This window comes from Ichthyophthirius multifiliis (assembly GCF_000220395.1).
Source record: "Ichthyophthirius multifiliis unplaced genomic scaffold scaff_1120509249646, whole genome shotgun sequence".
In the NCBI taxonomy this organism is placed as follows: domain Eukaryota; phylum Ciliophora; class Oligohymenophorea; order Hymenostomatida; genus Ichthyophthirius; species Ichthyophthirius multifiliis.
In genome coordinates, this window is record NW_004087501.1 from 1732 (window position 1) to 21958 (window position 20227).

Below are 20227 nucleotides of genomic sequence, written 5' to 3' on the forward strand. Positions count from 1 at the left end.
TGTTTCTTTTATTTTATAATATAAATATAATTTATTTTATTTATATTTTTATAAAATATAATACTTTTTTTTTTTTTTTTTCTTAAAGGTTAAATTTTATTATTAAATAATGAAACAAAGTATTTTAATTAATATATTTAATATACCATAAAATTAATATTATTCAAAAAAATTCAATTAAAATAATTTATTTTTTATAATTTCATGATTATTAATTTTTTGATTTGAATCTATTCAAAAAGAATATAAAACATTTTTTTTATATTTTAAAAATTAAATCTATAATAAATAACAATAAACTTTTAATTAAAGAAAAATATTAATTTTTAAAATTTTTTAAAAAATAATATATGGTTCTAGTAAAAATAAAATAATTATTTAATTATTTAATAAAATAAAAATAAAATAAGATAATTCATTAGCAAAAATCAAAATAAAATATAAGAAATGTTTATAATAAAAAAAAACATGAAAATAAATATATTAATATTATCAATTTTATTAATAAAAATTCAATCATTATCCGTAAAAGACGTTCTTTAACGAGCCTCATGTAACGACTAAGATTATGCAAAAGGACTTTCTGATTAAATTCTTTAATACGTTCAAAAAATATAATGCTGTGGAATAGTGAAAGGAGATTAAATAGTTCGAATTGATTATACTACACAAGTAGGAAAACCACTATATACAATTAATATTTTGGAAAAAAAGACCTTTGTAGAAATAGAAAAATCATTATAATTAGAAAGAATAAAAATTACATTAAATTATGCTTTTGTTAATTTACCACAGTTTTATCTATATTAAAAATGGTATGAATAAAATTCTTTTTGTGGGTCAGAAGAAACTATAAGAATGATTGGAGATTCTTTTGGATAGTGCAAATTGTGTACAGGAGCTTTTTTTTCAGTCTCTAATTAAAATTAAGCTAAACTTTTAAAATCAGATCCCTAATTTGTTTTTGATGTAAATATATATTTTTTTATTTTAATAAAAATTAAAAAAAAAGTAATATTCAGGCCTCTTTTCAGTAAGAAATAACTAAAATTCAATTCATAAAACAATAGTCTTAGCTTTCCAAAGTTTATGGAATTGTAATAATTCAAGTGATATTTTAGAACTGACAGGTTTTTTTATAAAAAAAAATGAAAATAATAAAAATAAAAAAATATTAAAAAAAGGTGAGTTTGACTCAGAAACTGAATAAAAACTTCTAAAAAGTCCGACTGAAGGATTTTAAAATATATGTGAGTAATGTGAAATAGAAAACTGTTTTAAATGTTCAAAAGATTAATCAAAATGTCTAACATGTAAAAATTAATTTGAATTAAAGGATAATTAATGCATTCCATGTACAATATCAAACTGTGAATAATGTCTATTAGAAGAAGGCGTGAAAAAGTGTTTGGAATGTAAAAGTCCATTTATTCTTTATAAAAACTAGTGTTTAGATAGCTGCCCTGATTCATATATAAAAACTAAAAAAACATGTTTATCATGCCAATAAGGTGAATATGTAACAGATTTAAAATGCGAAAAGTGTATTCCTTTTTGTGAAACATGTAATAACTCTGTAAATTGTGAAAAATGTTTCATTGGATATTCACTAAATATAGATGGAATTTGTATAGAAACTCCAGAAAAATGTTCTTCAGTTGATTCGTAATGTCCTCTTGGCTAATTTAGATCCATTGAATACCCTTATGAGTGTGAAAATTGTCACGATTCCTGTGAAAAATGTATTGGACCTTCCGCTTCTGAATGTGCAACTTGTAAAGGAGGTTTATATTTATCAAATGGTTTCTGTATATAGGAACAAGAAGAAGTAGTAGAAGTAGAAGAAGAAATTAGTTAAAACATTTGTCATTTTTCATGTTAAACATGTTCAGATTAGTCTGAAAATTGTCTTAAATGTCAAGAAGAGATGTCTTACTTTATAAAAACAACAGATGGTAGAATGTAGTGCTTTTTGTAATGCCCAGAAGGCTTTTCAGCTAAAGAAGATTCATTAGAATGTGTTAGTAATGGGTAATAAATAGTTGAGGAAAAATGTGCTCTAGGAACCTTTTTGAATAGCGAAAATAAATGTGAAAGCTGTGCAAAAAGCTGTGTTTTATGTTCTCAAAAAAGTACTTGTGAAGAATGTATTTTGGGCTTTTACTGGAATATTGAAAGCTTAGAATGTGAAAAATGTCATTTTTCTTGTTCAAAATGTACAGGAAGCAAAGATAATGAATGTACTTTATGTACCTCTTATGAATAAGTATATCCAAATGAAGATGGAATGTGTTTATAAGAAAATTAGGATTCTGAAGACGAAAATATTTATGAAATTGATGAAAGTGAAGAAATTGGTGATAATGATGAAATAGATGAAAAATAATGCCCAAGTAATTCATAATAATAAAGTTTTCATTAGTAATTTGATAACTTGTATGCTCAAGATAATGCCTTGTATGCAAATATATAGCTAGTTGATGATGCCTTTTGTGAATTTTAGAATTTTAAAAACGTCTTACCTTAGTTTGCTGATAGTACTTTAGATTGTAAAAACTCAGATTTCTAAAAAAGTATGTTAAATGGATAAGAAGGAGAGATAGTACTTATTTATGCAATTATTTTAGCTAAAATAGGAGTTTTTGTTGAAAATTAAAGAGTTAATCCTATAAATTTAGTAAATATCGCACATAATAAAAAATTTTTTAAAAATGTTTATAGTCAAAGATTGACTTTAGAAATCAAAGAATAATGTTAATCGTTATTTTGTTAAAGTTAATTGAATGAAAGTTTGAGTGGTTTAGAGGATGAATAAGGAAATAGTATTTTTTTGGAAGAATTTCAAAGTATTGACTTCGAAGTTGAATGTAGTTTGCAATATGAAAAAGGATATGTTATTGAAGATTATAAAAAAACTGAAATTGAATAAGCAATATAAACTTTAGAAATGTAAAATGATAAAATTTTTGTTGTCTTATAAATTTGTGGTTTGGATAATAAAGACATAAAATTTTCTTATTAAAAAGCTATTGCTTAGTAATATCTTGGAAACGGATTTTTTAATGTTTTATTTATAAATTTAAATATACAATATATATATTTATATTATAAATATTAAAAAGGCAATTTTTGTTAAAAATTCAGCTCATTAATAATAAACCATTAATATTTTCGGAGCTTCTTAAACTTAGAATGAAAACCATTTGTAAAATTGTGGATTCTAAAATTAATTTTATGCATATAAAGTAACTAGAATGAACTTTTTGAGAACAGGATAATATAAAGAAAAGGACTTATCAGAAGAAATCAAAGCAGAAGCACAAAAAGAAATTATTGATTTAAATGAATTAGGAAAATGTAGTTGTTTACCTACAAATGAATTTATTCTTTAATTAGAAAATTAAGTTTAATTAATTACCTCTTTTTCAAAAGAATAAACTACTTTTTTAACTAATTCAATTTCTGCTCTTGATTTAAAATCTTTCTTTTTTAGAGATAATTTAGATATAGAAAATATGATGGAAAACTCTGGTTAAATTAGTCAATAGAAAGCTCAAATCTATTATCTTTAATATTTAGAACAACTAGTAAATAATATGAAAGAATTTTATTAAAAAACTACTTTTGATTAATGTTTAATCAATATTTTGGTTGGGATTGCAGCTTCAAACGGGGGTGCATTTTTGTAAGAATTCAATTAAGGAGTTTAAGATAATGATTACTAAAAGATACTTTCAGAATTAAAATTAACTACTTGGTGTTAAAGTAATGAAGATAAATGCTAGAAAATTTAACAAGTAATTATAAGTTGTTTATGATTTATATTCTATATATTTAAAATATTAATATTTTTTTTGCAATTTTATAAATAATACAAAATAAATATTTTAATTCTAATTATTATTTTCAATCCAATTCTAATAGTTATTGATATAATTATCTTTATTCTTGACTTAACTTTTTAGGTATTTAAATATTAAACACTACATAATCACTTTCTTCATCTTCTTCTCTCTTTTTTTAATAGAATAATAAATATATTATTTATTTACATCAATCTTTAATTTAAACCCTTATTGAATTCCACTAGGTATATTAATTTTTATTTCTCCTTATTTTGTTTAAAATTTATATATTCCTCCTAATACAGCCTTCTAAATTATTTACATAATAAAAAAAGATTTTGTTTACTTGGGCAGGTGTAATTGAACATTAAAAAGTATTACTATTGTTTATTTTGTCTTTTTTTGACTAATATAATTTATATTATATTATTAAATCACCTGGATTTTAAAATTCTTTATTCAAATTTCCCTGTAAATTAACAAAAAATATATTTATTTAAAAATAAATATTTAAAGCACTTCTTTTGGATATTCTATTTTTTAATTATGTTAAACACCTTTAGGTACTTCGATTCTAACTTTAATATCTTATTTTAAGTATTATTTTCCTTTACAAATAAAACAAAAATTTCCCTTATTTTTAAATACACATTTACAAACTATTTCTTTTTATATTATAATAAATTTCATTCCTCCATTTTATGCTAAAGATTCGGATATTTCTACAATTTTAAAAATGTTTTTCCCCTTTTTATTATTATTTTTTTATTTATATTAGTAATCTTCTTCTTCGTTTTCATATTCTTCATATATTTCTTCAAAATTTACTTAATCGAATTTACTTTTTTGGTTTTTTTATTTATGTTGTTTATTTTTGTTGTTTGCATTGCCATTTTAAGCAGCCTTCCTCAGATATTCTTGCATAAATTCCTATTCTGAATTAAAGAATTCTCCAAAAAATTTAGATGTTGTATTTGCAAAATCATTATTTGTAAATTGTTTTGAAAAAGAACTTGAATAAAAATCTTGATTTTATTAAAAAAAACCATTTTAAAAATCATATTCTTTTCTTTTTTATTCATTTCCCAATACTTAATATGCACTTTTTTGTTTTTAATTTTATGTATAAATTATTTAAATATGAAAAAAAAAAATATTTAACCTATTAATTTATGAAAATGACATTAATGGATTTTAATTTTTTAAGGCTTCATGTTTATCAGGATGAACTTTTTAAGCTAAATTATAGTATGCTTTTTTTATTTCGTCTGTTGAACTGCTTGGATTAACTCCTAATATTTCTTTTTTTATTTTAGATAAAATATTACATATTTGCTTATTTATTTTTATGGATTTTATGTTTTTTTTTTAATTTACAATATAAATTTTAATTAGAGAAAGTAAAGCAATTGATATTCTGAAGTTTAATTATATTTTTTAAGTACATTTTTTAATATGTAAACATTTTTTATTTGTAAGAATATTTGTTAATTTATTTTTAAGGCTTATTTACTATTACATAATATTATATTTAATTAAAATTAATATGAGAAAATAAATATATAAACAGTTAAGTACAAAGATATCAATACTTAAAGGAATAATATTTATTTTAATAGTTTGTGAAAAAAAATGAAGAGTTGGCCTTATTTTTATTTTTTTTGTTTTTTTTATAATAGTAAGTACATATAATTACAAATTTTTTTACATTTAATTAATTATCATTGTTTTATTCATAAATTTAATGAAGTGAATTATTTCCATTTATTTACTTTAAAGGAACCATTCTATTTTAAGGATTTTAATAATAAAATCCATTTTTATTTTTTACATTAGTATTAATCTTAAATTATTTGACATATCTTAGGAGGTAAAAAAGAACCATATTAATTTTTTATTTTTATTAAAATAAAGGAGGAATATTAGTTTAGTAAAAGGCATATATTCCGAAATTTGTTATAACAAATTCACTTAAGGGTTATTATTTGTGGCTAAAAAAAATTAAGGATTAATTTAAGATGAATTATACCTTTTATTATATGTAAGTATTTTTAAAATATTTAAATTTGCCACAGAGATTTTTTGTTCTAAAATTTCATTGCTATCTATATTTGTAGTGTTAAATAATTATTATTATTTAATATATATTAAGGTATATAAATATTGGAGAATTACAATATTGAATTGTTAACTTAATAAATAATATATTTTTGCTTTATCATATATATTTTAATAATGGCTTTTTTATCAAATATATAATCGAAATTAAATGCTTTCTTTTGGATAGTCTCCTCTTCTTTTACTTTTGGAGTTGAGTTTTCTAAAAATATTTTTATTTCTGGATTATTAATTTACTATTTTAATATACTTTTTGAATTTCATATTATAAAAATAGACGAAAACGTATTCTTACTTTTATAAGAGGTCATTGATATTTTTGAAATCAATTTTTATTGAGTTTTTTTCTTAATTAAAAAATATTAAAATATTGTTCTGTATATAATATCGAAATTTGTGTGTTTTAAAAAATAAAAAACATTGAATTAATAAGAATCAATATCATAGAATTTTAATTTAAATCTTTTTATAAAAATTTATTTTTTATAAAAAAAAATTAATATTACTAGTTTATATAATCAATTTTTATTTAATTAATTTATAATAAAAAAATTAAATTAATGTATAAAAAGAATCATATATCCCAATATTTAATACTTGCATTTTAACATTTGATTCCATCCATATTATGGTATCCTTTGTTTTCACTACTAGTTAAATACAAAATAAGTACGTAATGTGCTACAATAACTATTTATTATCCTTCAGGCACTTAGTTTAAATAACATTATATAAACTATTTTGCTTTTTGAGCTCTCAGCCATAAGTGATCATGTGTCTCTAAATATTAAGGATATACTTTTTATAATTCCTCAACTACTTTAGCCGAAAACTCATCTTCGTTTTGAATATTTTACAGTTCCTTTTATAATTTTTGGAAAATTTAGTCACATTACAATTGTTCTACTTGCCAAAGTATTTTATTTTAGAATTTTTCTCCAAAAGAAAAATCGAAATTTTAAAATTATTATTTTCTTTTTTCTGAAAAGGCAAAAGGAGCAATTGAGCACGAAAAACATAAACCTTCTGAAAGTTCAGGAACAACCAAAAATTTTATTTCATTTTTTCTTGGATGATTTTAAAACAAAATATCTGCAGTTTACAAAGCCCTAAATAAAGGAGAAACCAAAACGGAGTGTATATTTAGCTCATTAAAGTATTTTTATTATTATTTAGATTATATTTCACCTATTTCGTGCAAATGAGTATCTATATTATGAGGATCTAAACGTACTAGTTTAGCTTTTTCATTGTGCGTTGATTAGCCTTAGTTTTATTATTTGAAAATATCCCATTTATAATTGTATTAAGAAAAACCATGTCTTATTAGTAAAATTTTCTTTTATTTATAGGTTGGAGATGGAGGAGGACGATTTAATTCTTAATTACAATTTTTGGCTATTTCATTTATTGTTTCTAATGCTTCTTAGGTTAATTAATGATTTTACATTTTTTATAATTTTATATTTTACTTTTTTCTAATTTTTATGTGTTTTACTTAAAAAATTTTTTTTTCTATTCTTTTTAGAATTTTATTTTATACCTGTCTTATCAAAGATAAGATCAAATAAAGCCTCATTAATTATTTTTTTATAATTAATTTAAAAATAATATTTTTTTATTACTTTTAAAAATATTATATTATACATATTTTTTTTTTATTAAAATAAATACAAAAATTTAAGACAAATAAAGGTAAATTCAAAATATTTATATATGTATAAGTATTAATTAAGAAGTTATTTTTTATAAATATCTAAAATTATTTTTATAAAATTAAAATTTTAGTTTCATTTCGTTTAAATTATTTCTAACAATTTGTAAACTTTGTTAAAAAATTCAAACGATATATTAATTTAATTTTAGTCAATAAGAAATATTTTTTTTTAAATAAACTATTTATATAATACATAAAGGAATTCACAACTTAAAAATTACATAAAGAAATTCACAAAGTAAAAATAGTTAATATTTAGTAATATTTATAAAATAATACAAATTAGCAAAAAGATAATCATATAATTTAATAAATTTTAAAAAATAAGCAATCATTATAATATTTCTACTTAATAATATTTAAATATATAAAAAGTTAAACAATATAATACCTAAAAAAAGAAATAATTGTATTATGAAAAAATATACACTTATTTTTAAAGATCAATAATTAGAAAATACATATTTTTAATGGTCATACTTTCGAGATTATAAAATATTAAAATATTATTTAGGTTTACTAGGATTATTTGTTTAATTTCCTTCTATTGTAATATCATTTGTTAAATTTTAATATTTTTTAGCATTATCTTGGGTAGTATTGTTAATAATAACATTGTCATCATTATTATTAATTAAGTTAATTCCAAAGTCCTATAATATGCTATTAGCATTATATCATTTATTAACAATGTTTATAAATATATATTATTTATAAATAAGTGATTAAAATCCTTAAGTATAATTTGGAAAAAACATACTCTTTGTATTTGCAGGTAAAATATTTTTCTATTTTTTTTTTTTTCTAATGAAAAAAAAAAAAGCTGCACATGGAACTAGTCATAATATAATTTTAATGCTTGGAACAAATTTTATATTAAATACAATCGGAATGCTTAGTTCTTATTTTGTGTATATATTCATATTTTTAGAGAAAGGATTTACAACCTTTCATTTATTTTTGATGTTTATAGCACTTTTTTCATGCTTTAGTAAATATGAGAAGGAAAAATCGTAAAGAGAAATGTTCCTTTTGCGTGAAAGGGAAAAAAAATGGGTAAATATTATGAAAAAAGCACTTCCTTCAAGTATAATCTTAGTAAATTATGATGAGAAAATGGACTAAATAAATCTTGAATTGGCGAATGTTTCTGCATAAAATGTTTTTAAGGTTATAGATACTGAAGGATGGAGTATTTTTGCAAAAAAAATATATTTAGAACCTCATTAAAAAAGTTTTATTTAAAATAATAAATATTCATCTATTTTAAATAGTAACATTATAAATAAATAGAGTTTGATTTAGTATATTAATACAAAGTTTAGAGAATATGTAAAGGTAAAAACAGTAAATAAGAAGTTAACTTAGTAGTTTACATCAATAACTAATTAGACTAAATAAACTTTTAAAATGTAAAATAGTTCATAAAAATAATAACAAATTATAAGCAAATAAAATGTTTAATCTTCTTTACAGATATAAAAATCAAGATTAAGCTAAACTAAAAACAAAGGGAAAACATAAAATGAAAAGAATAACTTAAAAACGAACAATAATACAATATTATAAAAAACTAATCAATAAATATTAACAGATTCTTAATAAGTAAAAAAAACCGAAAAACAAGATTTGAATATGGATATATTTTCCGGATAATATTTAGATGAAAAGACTAACAAAAATATAAGATATAAAGTAAAAATCATAAACTATTACATAGGATAGTATTTTTGTTTGATTGTACTTGAAGAAGAAACAGATGAAGAAGAAAAATTTTTTTTTAAATAAGTTAGTATTAGTAATGAATATATAATAAATAATTTAATTTCAAATCTTAAATTAGGAATTTAAAAAATCTTTTCCTAAATAAATAATAGCTAAATTCATTAATTTCTCTATACGAATTTCCCTTTTAATCTTGCGATTTTTAATTATGAATCTGCTATTATTTTTAATACACTTTTTAATATTAGAAGCCATTTTTTATGGTCTAAAATCTAGATATAAACTGAAATATAAACCCGAAAAATTGATAAAATTTTAAATGATATTTATTTAGTAGTTTAGGGCAATCCTAAATTATACAATTAATAAATCAAATTCTTTATTTCCAAAATAAATTAATAAAAAAATAATTAAGATTTTGATATAATTTCTGATATTGGCTTAATTAAATAACTTCTAATTAATTTTATCAAAAATTCTCTCACTTGGACTGATAAAGGATATATTATTCTCAAGATTATACTTTTAGAAGGTAAAAATAGTCTTTCGAATATATTTAAAATCGTTATTTGCGATTCTGGAAAAGGGTTTGAAAATAATCTTTAAAAAATTCGATAATTGCTTGATTATAATAATCATTAAAGCAATAATAAAAATTATAAGTACAATTTTTTATATAAATATTTTAATATTTATTTTCTTAATAGTTCTATGTGTTTTGGACTTAAAAATGCTTAGTAAATTATAAAATGTTTAGGGCCTTTATCAAATATATTCATCGATACTAGAAATAATAAAGGGACTAGAATTTGGTTTTATTTATATTAAGATCTTTATATTTTGGATAAAAATTAAGTTAATATATAATTTGAAAATAAATAATTTTATAAAGATTTAAAATTTGAAAAAAATTAAAATTAAAATTAATCATTTTTAGGGTTCGAAGATCTTCCTGAAATAGTTTTGGATGAAAAACATAAAATTTAAAGCTAAATTTAAACATTGAATAAATATTCATTTTAAACATAGATTATTGATTAAAAAATTAACTAAAATGTTTGTAGGTTTGAAATTTGAAAAAAATTATATTATTTTTAAATAAAATATACTTTTTCAATTTTATTTCTTCTAATTTAAAATAAAATTTTATTTTTTCATTCCAATTTTTATTTATTTGTTATAAAAAATTAAAGGCAATATATATACCAAAATTAAATTTTAAAATTTTATTTTATAAAAATGCATTTTTTTATTTTTATAAAATTGAAACTTTGAATTGTTTCTTTTATATTAAAAAAATATAATAATAAATTATTTTGTTTATAATAAAATCTTAATTAATTTTTTTTGATAAAAATAATAAAAATTGTAAACTTTACAAATAATTAAATTAAAATTTTTTGATAAATAAAACATTTAAAAAATAAATAATTATTTTATTAAAAATATAAAAATAGGTAAAATTGTAAATAAAAATGTCCAAACTAAATTTACAAAAAAGTAACAAAATAAATTAAATAAAATAGAAAAATATTAAAAAAAGGCTAAGAAGAAGATAATTAAAAATGTATTTTTTGTGACAAATTTTATAAATAAAAAGGACAAAAAATTCTATTAAATAATGCTTTATATAATAAATATTCTTCATCTTAGAATTATTATTATCAAAATAAAATTAATTAAAATATGGTAAAAATAATAATTAATTATAAAGATAATTAAGTATTTGATTAAATTGAAGAACATTTAAAGTAGTTCTATGAATACAAAATATATAAGATTTAAATAAATTAACTTACAGAATACTATAAATATAGTACTGAAATTCCTCGGATATATATAAAACCTTTAGAAAACATAATTAACAAATTTCATAATAAAAAGCGGAAAATTGAATATGATAAATTAAGGCAAATTTTAAATTTAAAATAATCTTTTTAGCCAGATTCAAGTGAAGAGAGTTTCAGTAACGAGTAAAATAAAGTAAATATTTCACAATAACTTCGAAATTTAAAAGAATGCTAAAATTTATTAACCGATATAAGCAGAAATTATGCATATAAAAAGACAAATTATTCATTTTTTAAAGAAGATAAAAATAATTAAAGTTTTTGGAAAAGCAAAGGATCAATAAGCATAACTTCAAGTAAATAAATATTGGATGAAAAAAATTTTTTTTCAATTAGTTAATCTTTTTAAAGTATAAAATAATTGATCTCTAAAACTGAAATTTAGAATAAACCTTTTCTGAAAAATATTAAATAGGAAAAGAAAAATTAAAAAAATAAAACTTTAGAAAAAATATAAAATAATTTTAGCTTAAAGTTTTTTTAAAAACCTGAGAAAAAAAATGTTATTAAAAATGCAGAAAATATAAATTTAGTCTTTAAAAAGATTTGGATAAAAGAAAAATAAAATAAAAATAAACATAGAAACTATTAAGATAGTTAAATTACTGGTAATAATAATTCTAAAAGTTTAAAAAAACAGAAGTTAACAAATAGGAAGAAGATTCATAATAACTGTCTATAAATTAAAAGGATATCTAAAATAAATTGCTTTAAAATTTTAAATAATAAAATAAATTTTAATAATAGATTTTAAATGTGAACTTCCGTTTATTAAAAAAAACGAATTCATAATTACAAGATAAAAGTTAATAATATTTATAATAATCAAATTTAAATTAAAAAAAATCATTAAATTTATTCGTACCTTCTTACAAAATTGTCCTAAAAAATAAAATAGGGAAATAAATTAATAATTTTTGTGTAAAAAAATAGATTTTATAACATGAAATGTAATAATCAAATTTAAAAACATAAAGAAAATAGGAATATTAGCAAAACAAGAATTAAAATGCAGATATTTTTTTTGGAAGAAATAAAACTAATTAAAGTTTGTAAAAAAGTGCTCTCTAAAATAATAATTTTATTAAAAATTTTAAAAGACAAAATTCTTAAAGAAATGTGTCTTAAGATAATTTTTAGTAAAAAACTAAATAAACTACTAATACGAAAATATTATATAATAATTTATTTTATAATATTAATTAAGCTTAAAAATAATAAGAAGTTAAATAAATTTAAAATTAACAGAAAAAAAGAGTTTTTTCTTGTTTTAATGACTCTCCATTACTGCTTATAGCTAAAAATAATTTTCCTATTGAAAATTTTATTTAATAAATTAAATAATAATAGCAATAATAGCTTGATATTAATAATAATTAAAATAAATTGGGAAAAATGAGATCACTTTCTACATAAAAAAATATAAAATAATAGAATAGATGTAGATAATATAGGTGAATTTAAAATGCAAAAAATTATATATATAAATACCTTATAAAAATTAATATTTAACTTAATATTTTATTTTATTTTCTTTTTATAAATATTTTATTAATAAAGATATTTATTTTTCATATAATAATTTTACAATCTTTTTAAATTTATAATTTATAAAAAATATTTACTAAATATAATGTAATAGTAAAATAATAGAATGAAATTATTTCTAATGCAGAAAAAATATTTGTACAAAGCATACAATAGGGTAATTCATCTGAGGCTATAAAATAATTTTAAGTATTAATTTAATCTCCTTATTTATATACTTTAAGTTTAGATGAAATTTTTTTATAAAATGATTAAGAAAGTTAAAATATATTTGACAATTAGTATTAAGATTCTGATGTCCTAAAAGTTTTAAAAAATATTAAGGTTTAAAATAAAAATGTATAATGATAATTAATAAAATAATACATAAATCTCATTAAACACATTATATTAAATATATTTATGTATATGTTATTTTTTAAAACTATATTTATATAAAAATTACTTAATTTTATTTATTTATTTATAAAGTATCTTTAAATTACATTCTCGTTATATATACATTATTACATAGCTCTTTATTTATATTGTAAAAATTAAAATATATATCTTAAACTTAAAAATAATAATTGAAGGTTGAATAGATTATTAAAAATTAAATTATATCAATACTTATGATATTAATATTAATATAATTAAAAGATTTAATATAATTATTTTTTAAAAACCATATATTATTTTTTTTTGTCTTATTTTTTTTAAATTCAAAAAAAAAATGGGCAATACTTTTTTTTATTTCTATTAGATTTTTAATAAATGAACAAATTAATATTAATTTTAAAATAACTATTAAATATTTATCTAACTTTCTTAATTATAAGATATCCTTTTTATCTGTTTATTAAATCGACTCTTTTTATATAAAAAATTTAAATATAGCAATACAAATAATATTATAAAAATGAATTTAAAAGAAAATCTAATATAATTAATTAAAAAAAATATAGACAATTAATTATTTTATCGTAAAATTTAGATCCCAGCTCATATTTAGAGTCCCATTCAGATAACATCTTCCTCTCCCTTTAAATAGTAAAAAAATAAAATAAACATTGTTCTACCCCTCCCCATAAAAAATCTTAATATTAATAAAAAAATATAAATATTTATATACTTTTTATTATCTTTTTAGAAAAAAAAAAAATTAAACATTAAATATTAAATATTAAATATTAAATATTAAATATTAAATATTAAATATTAAATATTAAATATTAAATATTAAATATTAAATATTAAATATTAAATATTAAATATTAAATATTAAATATTAAATATTAAATATTAAATATTAAATATTAAATATTAAATATTAAATATTAAATATTAAATATTAAATATTAAATATTAAATATTATATATTAAATATTAAATATTAAATATTAAATATTAAATATTAAATATTAAATATTAAATATTAAATATTAAATATTAAATATTAAATATTAAATATTTAATTAAATAATAAGAAACATGCATTTAATAATTCTAAAAAATTTCAAAGTATAGTAATAATTTTTTATAGGTTTTTTATTTTTTGCAATTTTTTAAAAAACTTATTATCAAAAGAAAAGTCTATTAAAAATAAAAAATGTATTTAATTTTTATTTATTGAGTATTTTTATAAAATTACGGAAAAAATCTATAAACAAGTTTACATTCACCTCTAGAGTTTTTTTACTTTAACTGCTATAATTTATTTTTTTAAATGTCTTTTTTTTGAACTTTCCCAAAGGAATATTAGTCTAATAACTTAATGAATAGTAATTTTTTTATCTAATTTGCTTATTTAATATCCTAAATGAAATAATTAAAAAATAAAACAATTTTTAATAAATTTTATATTATATAAGAATTTCAAAAATTTATTTTATAAAATATAGCTATCTTATCATCTTTAAAAGTGTTATTTTTTAAACTTTGGCATGTTTATATAGTTTTAGTTCTAGTTTATTTCTATAGCTAAATTTTAATATTATTGATTTTTTATTAATTAAAAAACAATAAAATAATATAAGATAATCAAAAATTGTTTAAAATATTGGAAAATTAATAAAAAAAGTATAAAAAAATAAAAAACATAAATATTTTCTTCATATTATTCTCTCCCCCTCCCTTAAAGTAAAAACCTCATGTCCATCATCAGTAATTAAAATAGTATGTTCCCACTAAGCAGAAGGATTATAAGGTGAAACAACAGTCATCCCATCATCCCATTAATAATAGCTACCTTCCTCTATACAAAATATAGGTTCAATTGTAAAAACCATTCCAGGTTACATAGTATAAGGGCTCTCACTTTCTGATTTTTTCGAATGAAAAACAATAGGAGGCATATGCAATAATTTTCCGACTCCATGCCCTGTAAAAAGTTCGCAGACATGAAATCCATTAGAATTTGCAATTTCTTAGCAAATATCGCCAATTTTTCTAAATTTAACACCTGGTTTACAAATTTTAATACTTTCATAAACAGCCATTTATGTAACTTCAATTAATTTAGATATTTTCGGATGAACATTTCCTACTTTTACCATGAGAGAATTATCGCCGTGAACTCCATGTTTATATAATGTTACATCTAAATTTATATAATCTCCGTTATACAAGGGACGAGTATTTGGTATTCCATGGCAAATCACTTCATTAACACTTGTACATACACTTTTTGGAAATTCCATAAAACCTAATGCAGTTGGATATGCTCCATTATCAATTATAAACTTATGGCATATTTTATCTAATTCATCTGTTGTTATTCCTGCTTTTACATGACTTGCTAAATGTGACAATGTTTAACTTGCTAACTTTCCAGCTTTTCTTAAACCTAATTTAAAATTTTTTAAGATTTTTATATTTATTTATTTTTACATTCTATTGTTTCTTTATTGTGTATTACTGGAGATCCGTGATATAAACCATACACTGGATTTGGATTATCTATTATATTTATTTTTTTATATTTTTTATTATTTTTACCAACATATTCAGGGGAAGGAATTTCTTTAGGAACTTCTAATTTTTTGGTAACTTAATATTGATTCTATATATTTTCGATTTCGATTATTAATTTTTTAATTTATTTTACTTCTATTATTGGTTGAGTTTAAAAATATTCAGGAATTCGATAATTAGAATATTTTTTTAATATTTAAATAAATTAGTGTTTTTTATTATCTTAGAAATCATTTTTTTATATATTTAAATTTTTATTAAAATAATGTAAAATATATTTTTTTGTGATAAAAAATAAATTATATAAATATCTTTGTATTTACTAATTTAAATATTTATGATATTAAAAATAAATTATTCCTTTTTTTATTTATAACTTTATAAATCAATAAAGTTAAAGAATTATTTATCAAAAAAAGTTGTTTAAATAAAACTAACATATATAATTAAAATTTATATTTAACAGAAAAAAAGATCATTTGAAAATAAAGAAAATAAAAAACATATGCATATGCATTAATTATTATTAAATAATATATATAATATAAAAAAATTAATTTTGTAATAAAAATAAAAATTATATTATAATGATTGAAATCGAAGCAAAAACAAGATTAAGATCGTCTGAAGGAGCCCATTTTTTTTTCACTTTAATATTTTTAGCAGCCTCCGGAGTAATAGAAAGAAGAAATTTGTAAGAAAAATGCAGTTTAAATTTAAATTTGTTAGTAGATTTAGTATTTTACAGTCTAATAATAAGAGGAACATATTTATTGATAATAATGGTTCCTAAATATAAGAATAGAGATATAATTATATTTTTTGATTTCTTAGATATTGCTTTCTACTTATTTTTGCTCGGATTGTTCATTTATGCAAACATACTTTATTTTAATTAAGAATACAATTCTTGTTTAACTTCAGCACCTATTACATCGTATTTCACTCAAGTATTTTTAATTGTTACTTATGTTATTTTTATTATTTTGCTTCTTTCAGGGCTAACTTATTTGTTCAAATTAGTAACTAAAACAAATGTTTAAGATAACGAAGTTTATAATGATAATTATTGAAAATATTATATATATATATTGTGTTTTTTTGGTGTAATATTTTTATATATTCTGTATTTTATATGTATTCATGAATTTAATTTTAAAATTTTTATTTTAAAAAAATAATAAGTATTTGTACATATTATATTATTTAATATTCAAATTTAAATAATGTTCTTTAAAAAAATGAGTTATATTTTTATAAATATATAATATATATATATAATATATATATATATATATATATATATATATATATATATATATTTATATTATTTTTTATTTATTTGAAAATAATAATATATTAATTAATTAATAATTTAAAAATATAAAGATATAAAAGCATTATATAATTTAAATCTTAAAAAATATAAAATTAATAATATATTGTTTTGGTTTTTATTACAAAATTATAAAAAGTTAATTTAATTTAATTTAATTAAAATTAAAAAATTAATAAAAATGGGATCAAGACCAGAATATTAATGTCCGCCTGAAATAGTAAAAAACTAAAACTAAAAATCGAAACATCAACTAAATTAAAAAATAAAATAAAGTATTATAATAAAGATGAAGCTTCAAAATATTCGAATTCAACTCGTATAATAGATATCCAATATTAATTAACAGGTAAATTTTTTTTTAGAAAAATAAAAATAAAAAATATTAAAAGAACGTTGTATTGAATTATTAAATCTTCCTGAAAATGAATCGTAGTTAATTCTAGATATAGGATGCGGAAGTGGTTTATCAGGTGAAGTATTAAGCGAAGATGAACATACATGGATAGGGATAGACATATCAAGAGATATGTTAAACATAGCAATTGATAGAGAAACATAAGGAGATATATTTGAAATTGATATGGGTTAAGGTTTTAGTTTCCGACATGGTATTTTTGATGCAGCAATTTCAGTTTCTGCTTTGTAATGGCTTTGTGTAGCTTCTAAAAAGGCTCATAATCCAATTTAAAGATTAAAAAAATTTTTTACAAGTCTTTATAATAGTTTAAAGTAAGGAGGAAGAGCTGTTCTTTAGTTTTATCCTGATGGATCTTAATAATTAGAAATGATTACAACTACAGCTATGAAATGTGGATTTAATGGAGGCGTTATTGTTGATTTTCCTAACTCCACTAAGGCTAAAAAACTTTATTTAGTTATTAATGCTGGAGGAGATAATAGAGGAGATGATATTGTGCTTATTGAAGGAAAAAATGAACTTGATAATGAAGAAGCAAAAGTTAATCCTTTAGATAAGTATGGAGAGTTTTGATATATTTATTTTTGTTATTATTTTATATTAATTTTTTTTAATAGGAGAAAAAAAATTTTGAAGGGTAAGAATAACCAAAAACCGAAGTATAAAAGCAAAGAATGGATTCAAAACAAAAAAGAAAGATAAAGAGCCTAAGGGAAGGATGTGAGACCTGACTCTAAATATACAGGAAAAAGAAGAGGAGGATTAATTAAAATTTTAAAATGATTTTTTTAAATAAAGGATTTTAATTATTTGTTATAATTATATAGTATTTTTATTTTTGTTTGTATATTAGATTAATTAAATTTCAAGTATTTTTATCTATGATAAAATTATTATATTTGATTATTAGTTTAATTTTTTTAATTTAATAATTAAAATTAAAAAAATAAAATAAAGAATCGAATGAATGAATGAATTTGAAAGTAGATTGTTGAAAATTAGGGATTAAAAATTAGTTCTAAATTCAAATAAAGATTAATTTTCGACATTGTGTGAATAAGATTTATAAAAATATTTTTCGAATGATAAAAATCATTGGAGAGAGAAAAAATAAAAAGAATTTTAAGAAATAGAAAAATAATATAAATATTTAGAATAAAATTAAAATATTGAAAATGTTCAAATTTTTTAAAAAAAATTAGATAAAATATTAAAATGATAAATAGCTTTTATCAAAAAAATAAAAAGAAATAAAATAAAATAGATATTAATATTGAATAATAATAAATTTAAATATAAAAATTAATTGTAGTTTAAAGATAATAAATCAATAAAAACTTCATTGAAAAAATAATGTTTAGTTCATTAAGAAAAAAAAATGTAATAATTTTATAAAAAACATAATTGAAAAATAAATAAGAAAATTAAAATTTTGTAGAAAAGAATATTTAAGAAAGTAATTTATAAAAATAAGAAAATCTATAAAAATAATCTATAAATAATAGTTAATTAGCTTTATCGAATAGAAAAAAAGAGGATTAATAAAAAAATAAGAGGCAAAGTCAAGAATAAGATAGTAACAAAGACTTTTTTATAAAATTTAAATAAAAATCCAATCTATAATCAAGTAATTAATTAAAATATTAATAAATAAAGTAATTATTGTAAAAAAGAATATGTCAATAAGAAGAATATTGTCAAAAAAAAAAAAAAATTATTTAGATATTTGTTTATTTAAAAAATTTTAATTATTTATTGTTATTTAATAGTTTATAATTTTTTGTTTGATTTAATTACTTAAACTTATTTTATATATATATTAATTTACAAAAATTATAAATATATTGATTATTATACTATTCAATTTTTAATATGAAATTATTTTTTTTCAATATCAAAACATTCATGCATTTAATTAATAAATTTTTAATTTATATAAATATCTTTAGAATTATTTATTAATTATTCCCAAAATTCAACCCTTTAAAATTTATAGTTATCCTATGTTAAAATAAAAAAAATATCACTCATTTCTTATTATATTAGCTCTTATTTATAAAAACATAAAAATGTAATTATTAATTTATAAAAAGCACACCATCCTTCCTACAATAATTACTCATAAAATAAGTACTTTTATATATATTTTAACTATAATTCTTGATATTTTTACTATTTTTTAAGGAGGTATTGTAATTGAAAATAAAGAAAAAATCCAAGGAGCACAAAACATTTCAACTTTGAAATTTTACTAACACTATATTAAAATAAACATATAAATATAAAATACATATTTATATATACAAAATGTTGATATAAATCTGGTATATTTTTTAATATCAAAACATCAATAAGTTATATATGTTTTGATAATCCAGGCAAATCTATATTATTTTTATATATATTTTTAAATAATATATACATACGCGGTTAGTATACTTCTCTCATTTCTAATTTTTCGAACAAAATTTAAATAATCCAAAAAGATATATATTCTTCTGCATGAAAAAGAATACTTGCAGCAATAATATTCATTCCTTAGACATAACCTTTTTTTAAAAGAATTATAAATATATTTTTTTGAAATAAATAACCAATATTAGGATCATAGTAAGCTAAAGATTTTAAAACATTTTTTAAAGTATTTAATCTTTTTGGATTAGTTTAATATTAAGAATATGTTCTTTAAATATCTTTTTCAATTTAAATAAT

At 18.3% G+C, this 20227-nt stretch overlaps 4 protein-coding genes across 4 annotated transcripts, besides 7 other annotated features; 2 read left to right on the plus strand and 2 right to left on the minus strand. All coding sequences in view use genetic code 6, as the record gives it.

Moving 5' to 3' along the window:
• Positions 1-1011: 1011 nt before the first annotated feature.
• Positions 1012-3893, plus strand: IMG5_019870 (hypothetical protein; the record flags this gene model as incomplete). Its single annotated transcript, XM_004039478.1, has 3 exons — positions 1012-1130; positions 1185-3064; positions 3123-3893. Coding segments are annotated over 3 exons (2694 nt in total), but the record flags the coding sequence as incomplete, so codon positions are not given.
• Positions 2331-2381: a microsatellite.
• A 2644-nt stretch (positions 3894-6537) lies between the features above and the next one.
• IMG5_019880 (hypothetical protein) lies at positions 6538-7413 on the minus strand (the record flags this gene model as incomplete). Its single annotated transcript, XM_004039479.1, has 1 exon — positions 6538-7413. The coding sequence occupies one exon, from the start codon at positions 7411-7413 to the stop codon at positions 6538-6540; it is 876 nt and encodes a 291-aa protein (XP_004039527.1).
• Positions 7405-7449: a microsatellite.
• Positions 7450-7551: 102 nt separating this feature from the next.
• Positions 7552-7609: a microsatellite.
• Positions 7610-7692: 83 nt separating this feature from the next.
• Positions 7693-7747: a microsatellite.
• Positions 7748-7870: 123 nt separating this feature from the next.
• Positions 7871-7926: a microsatellite.
• A 6020-nt stretch (positions 7927-13946) lies between these two features.
• Positions 13947-14257: a microsatellite.
• Positions 14258-14896: 639 nt separating this feature from the next.
• Positions 14897-16526, minus strand: IMG5_019890 (methionine type i, putative; the record flags this gene model as incomplete). Its single annotated transcript, XM_004039480.1, has 3 exons — positions 14897-15630; positions 15675-15833; positions 16505-16526. 3 exons carry the CDS (start codon positions 16524-16526, stop codon positions 14897-14899), a joined length of 915 nt encoding a protein of 304 aa, XP_004039528.1.
• Positions 16527-17013: 487 nt separating this feature from the next.
• Positions 17014-17086: a microsatellite.
• A 189-nt stretch (positions 17087-17275) lies between these two features.
• On the plus strand, positions 17276-18337 carry IMG5_019900 (hypothetical protein; the record flags this gene model as incomplete). Its single annotated transcript, XM_004039481.1, has 4 exons — positions 17276-17314; positions 17371-17443; positions 17487-18072; positions 18133-18337. The coding sequence occupies 4 exons, from the start codon at positions 17276-17278 to the stop codon at positions 18296-18298; spliced, it is 864 nt and encodes a 287-aa protein (XP_004039529.1). The 3' UTR covers positions 18299-18337.
• Positions 18338-20227: the final 1890 nt, after the last annotated feature.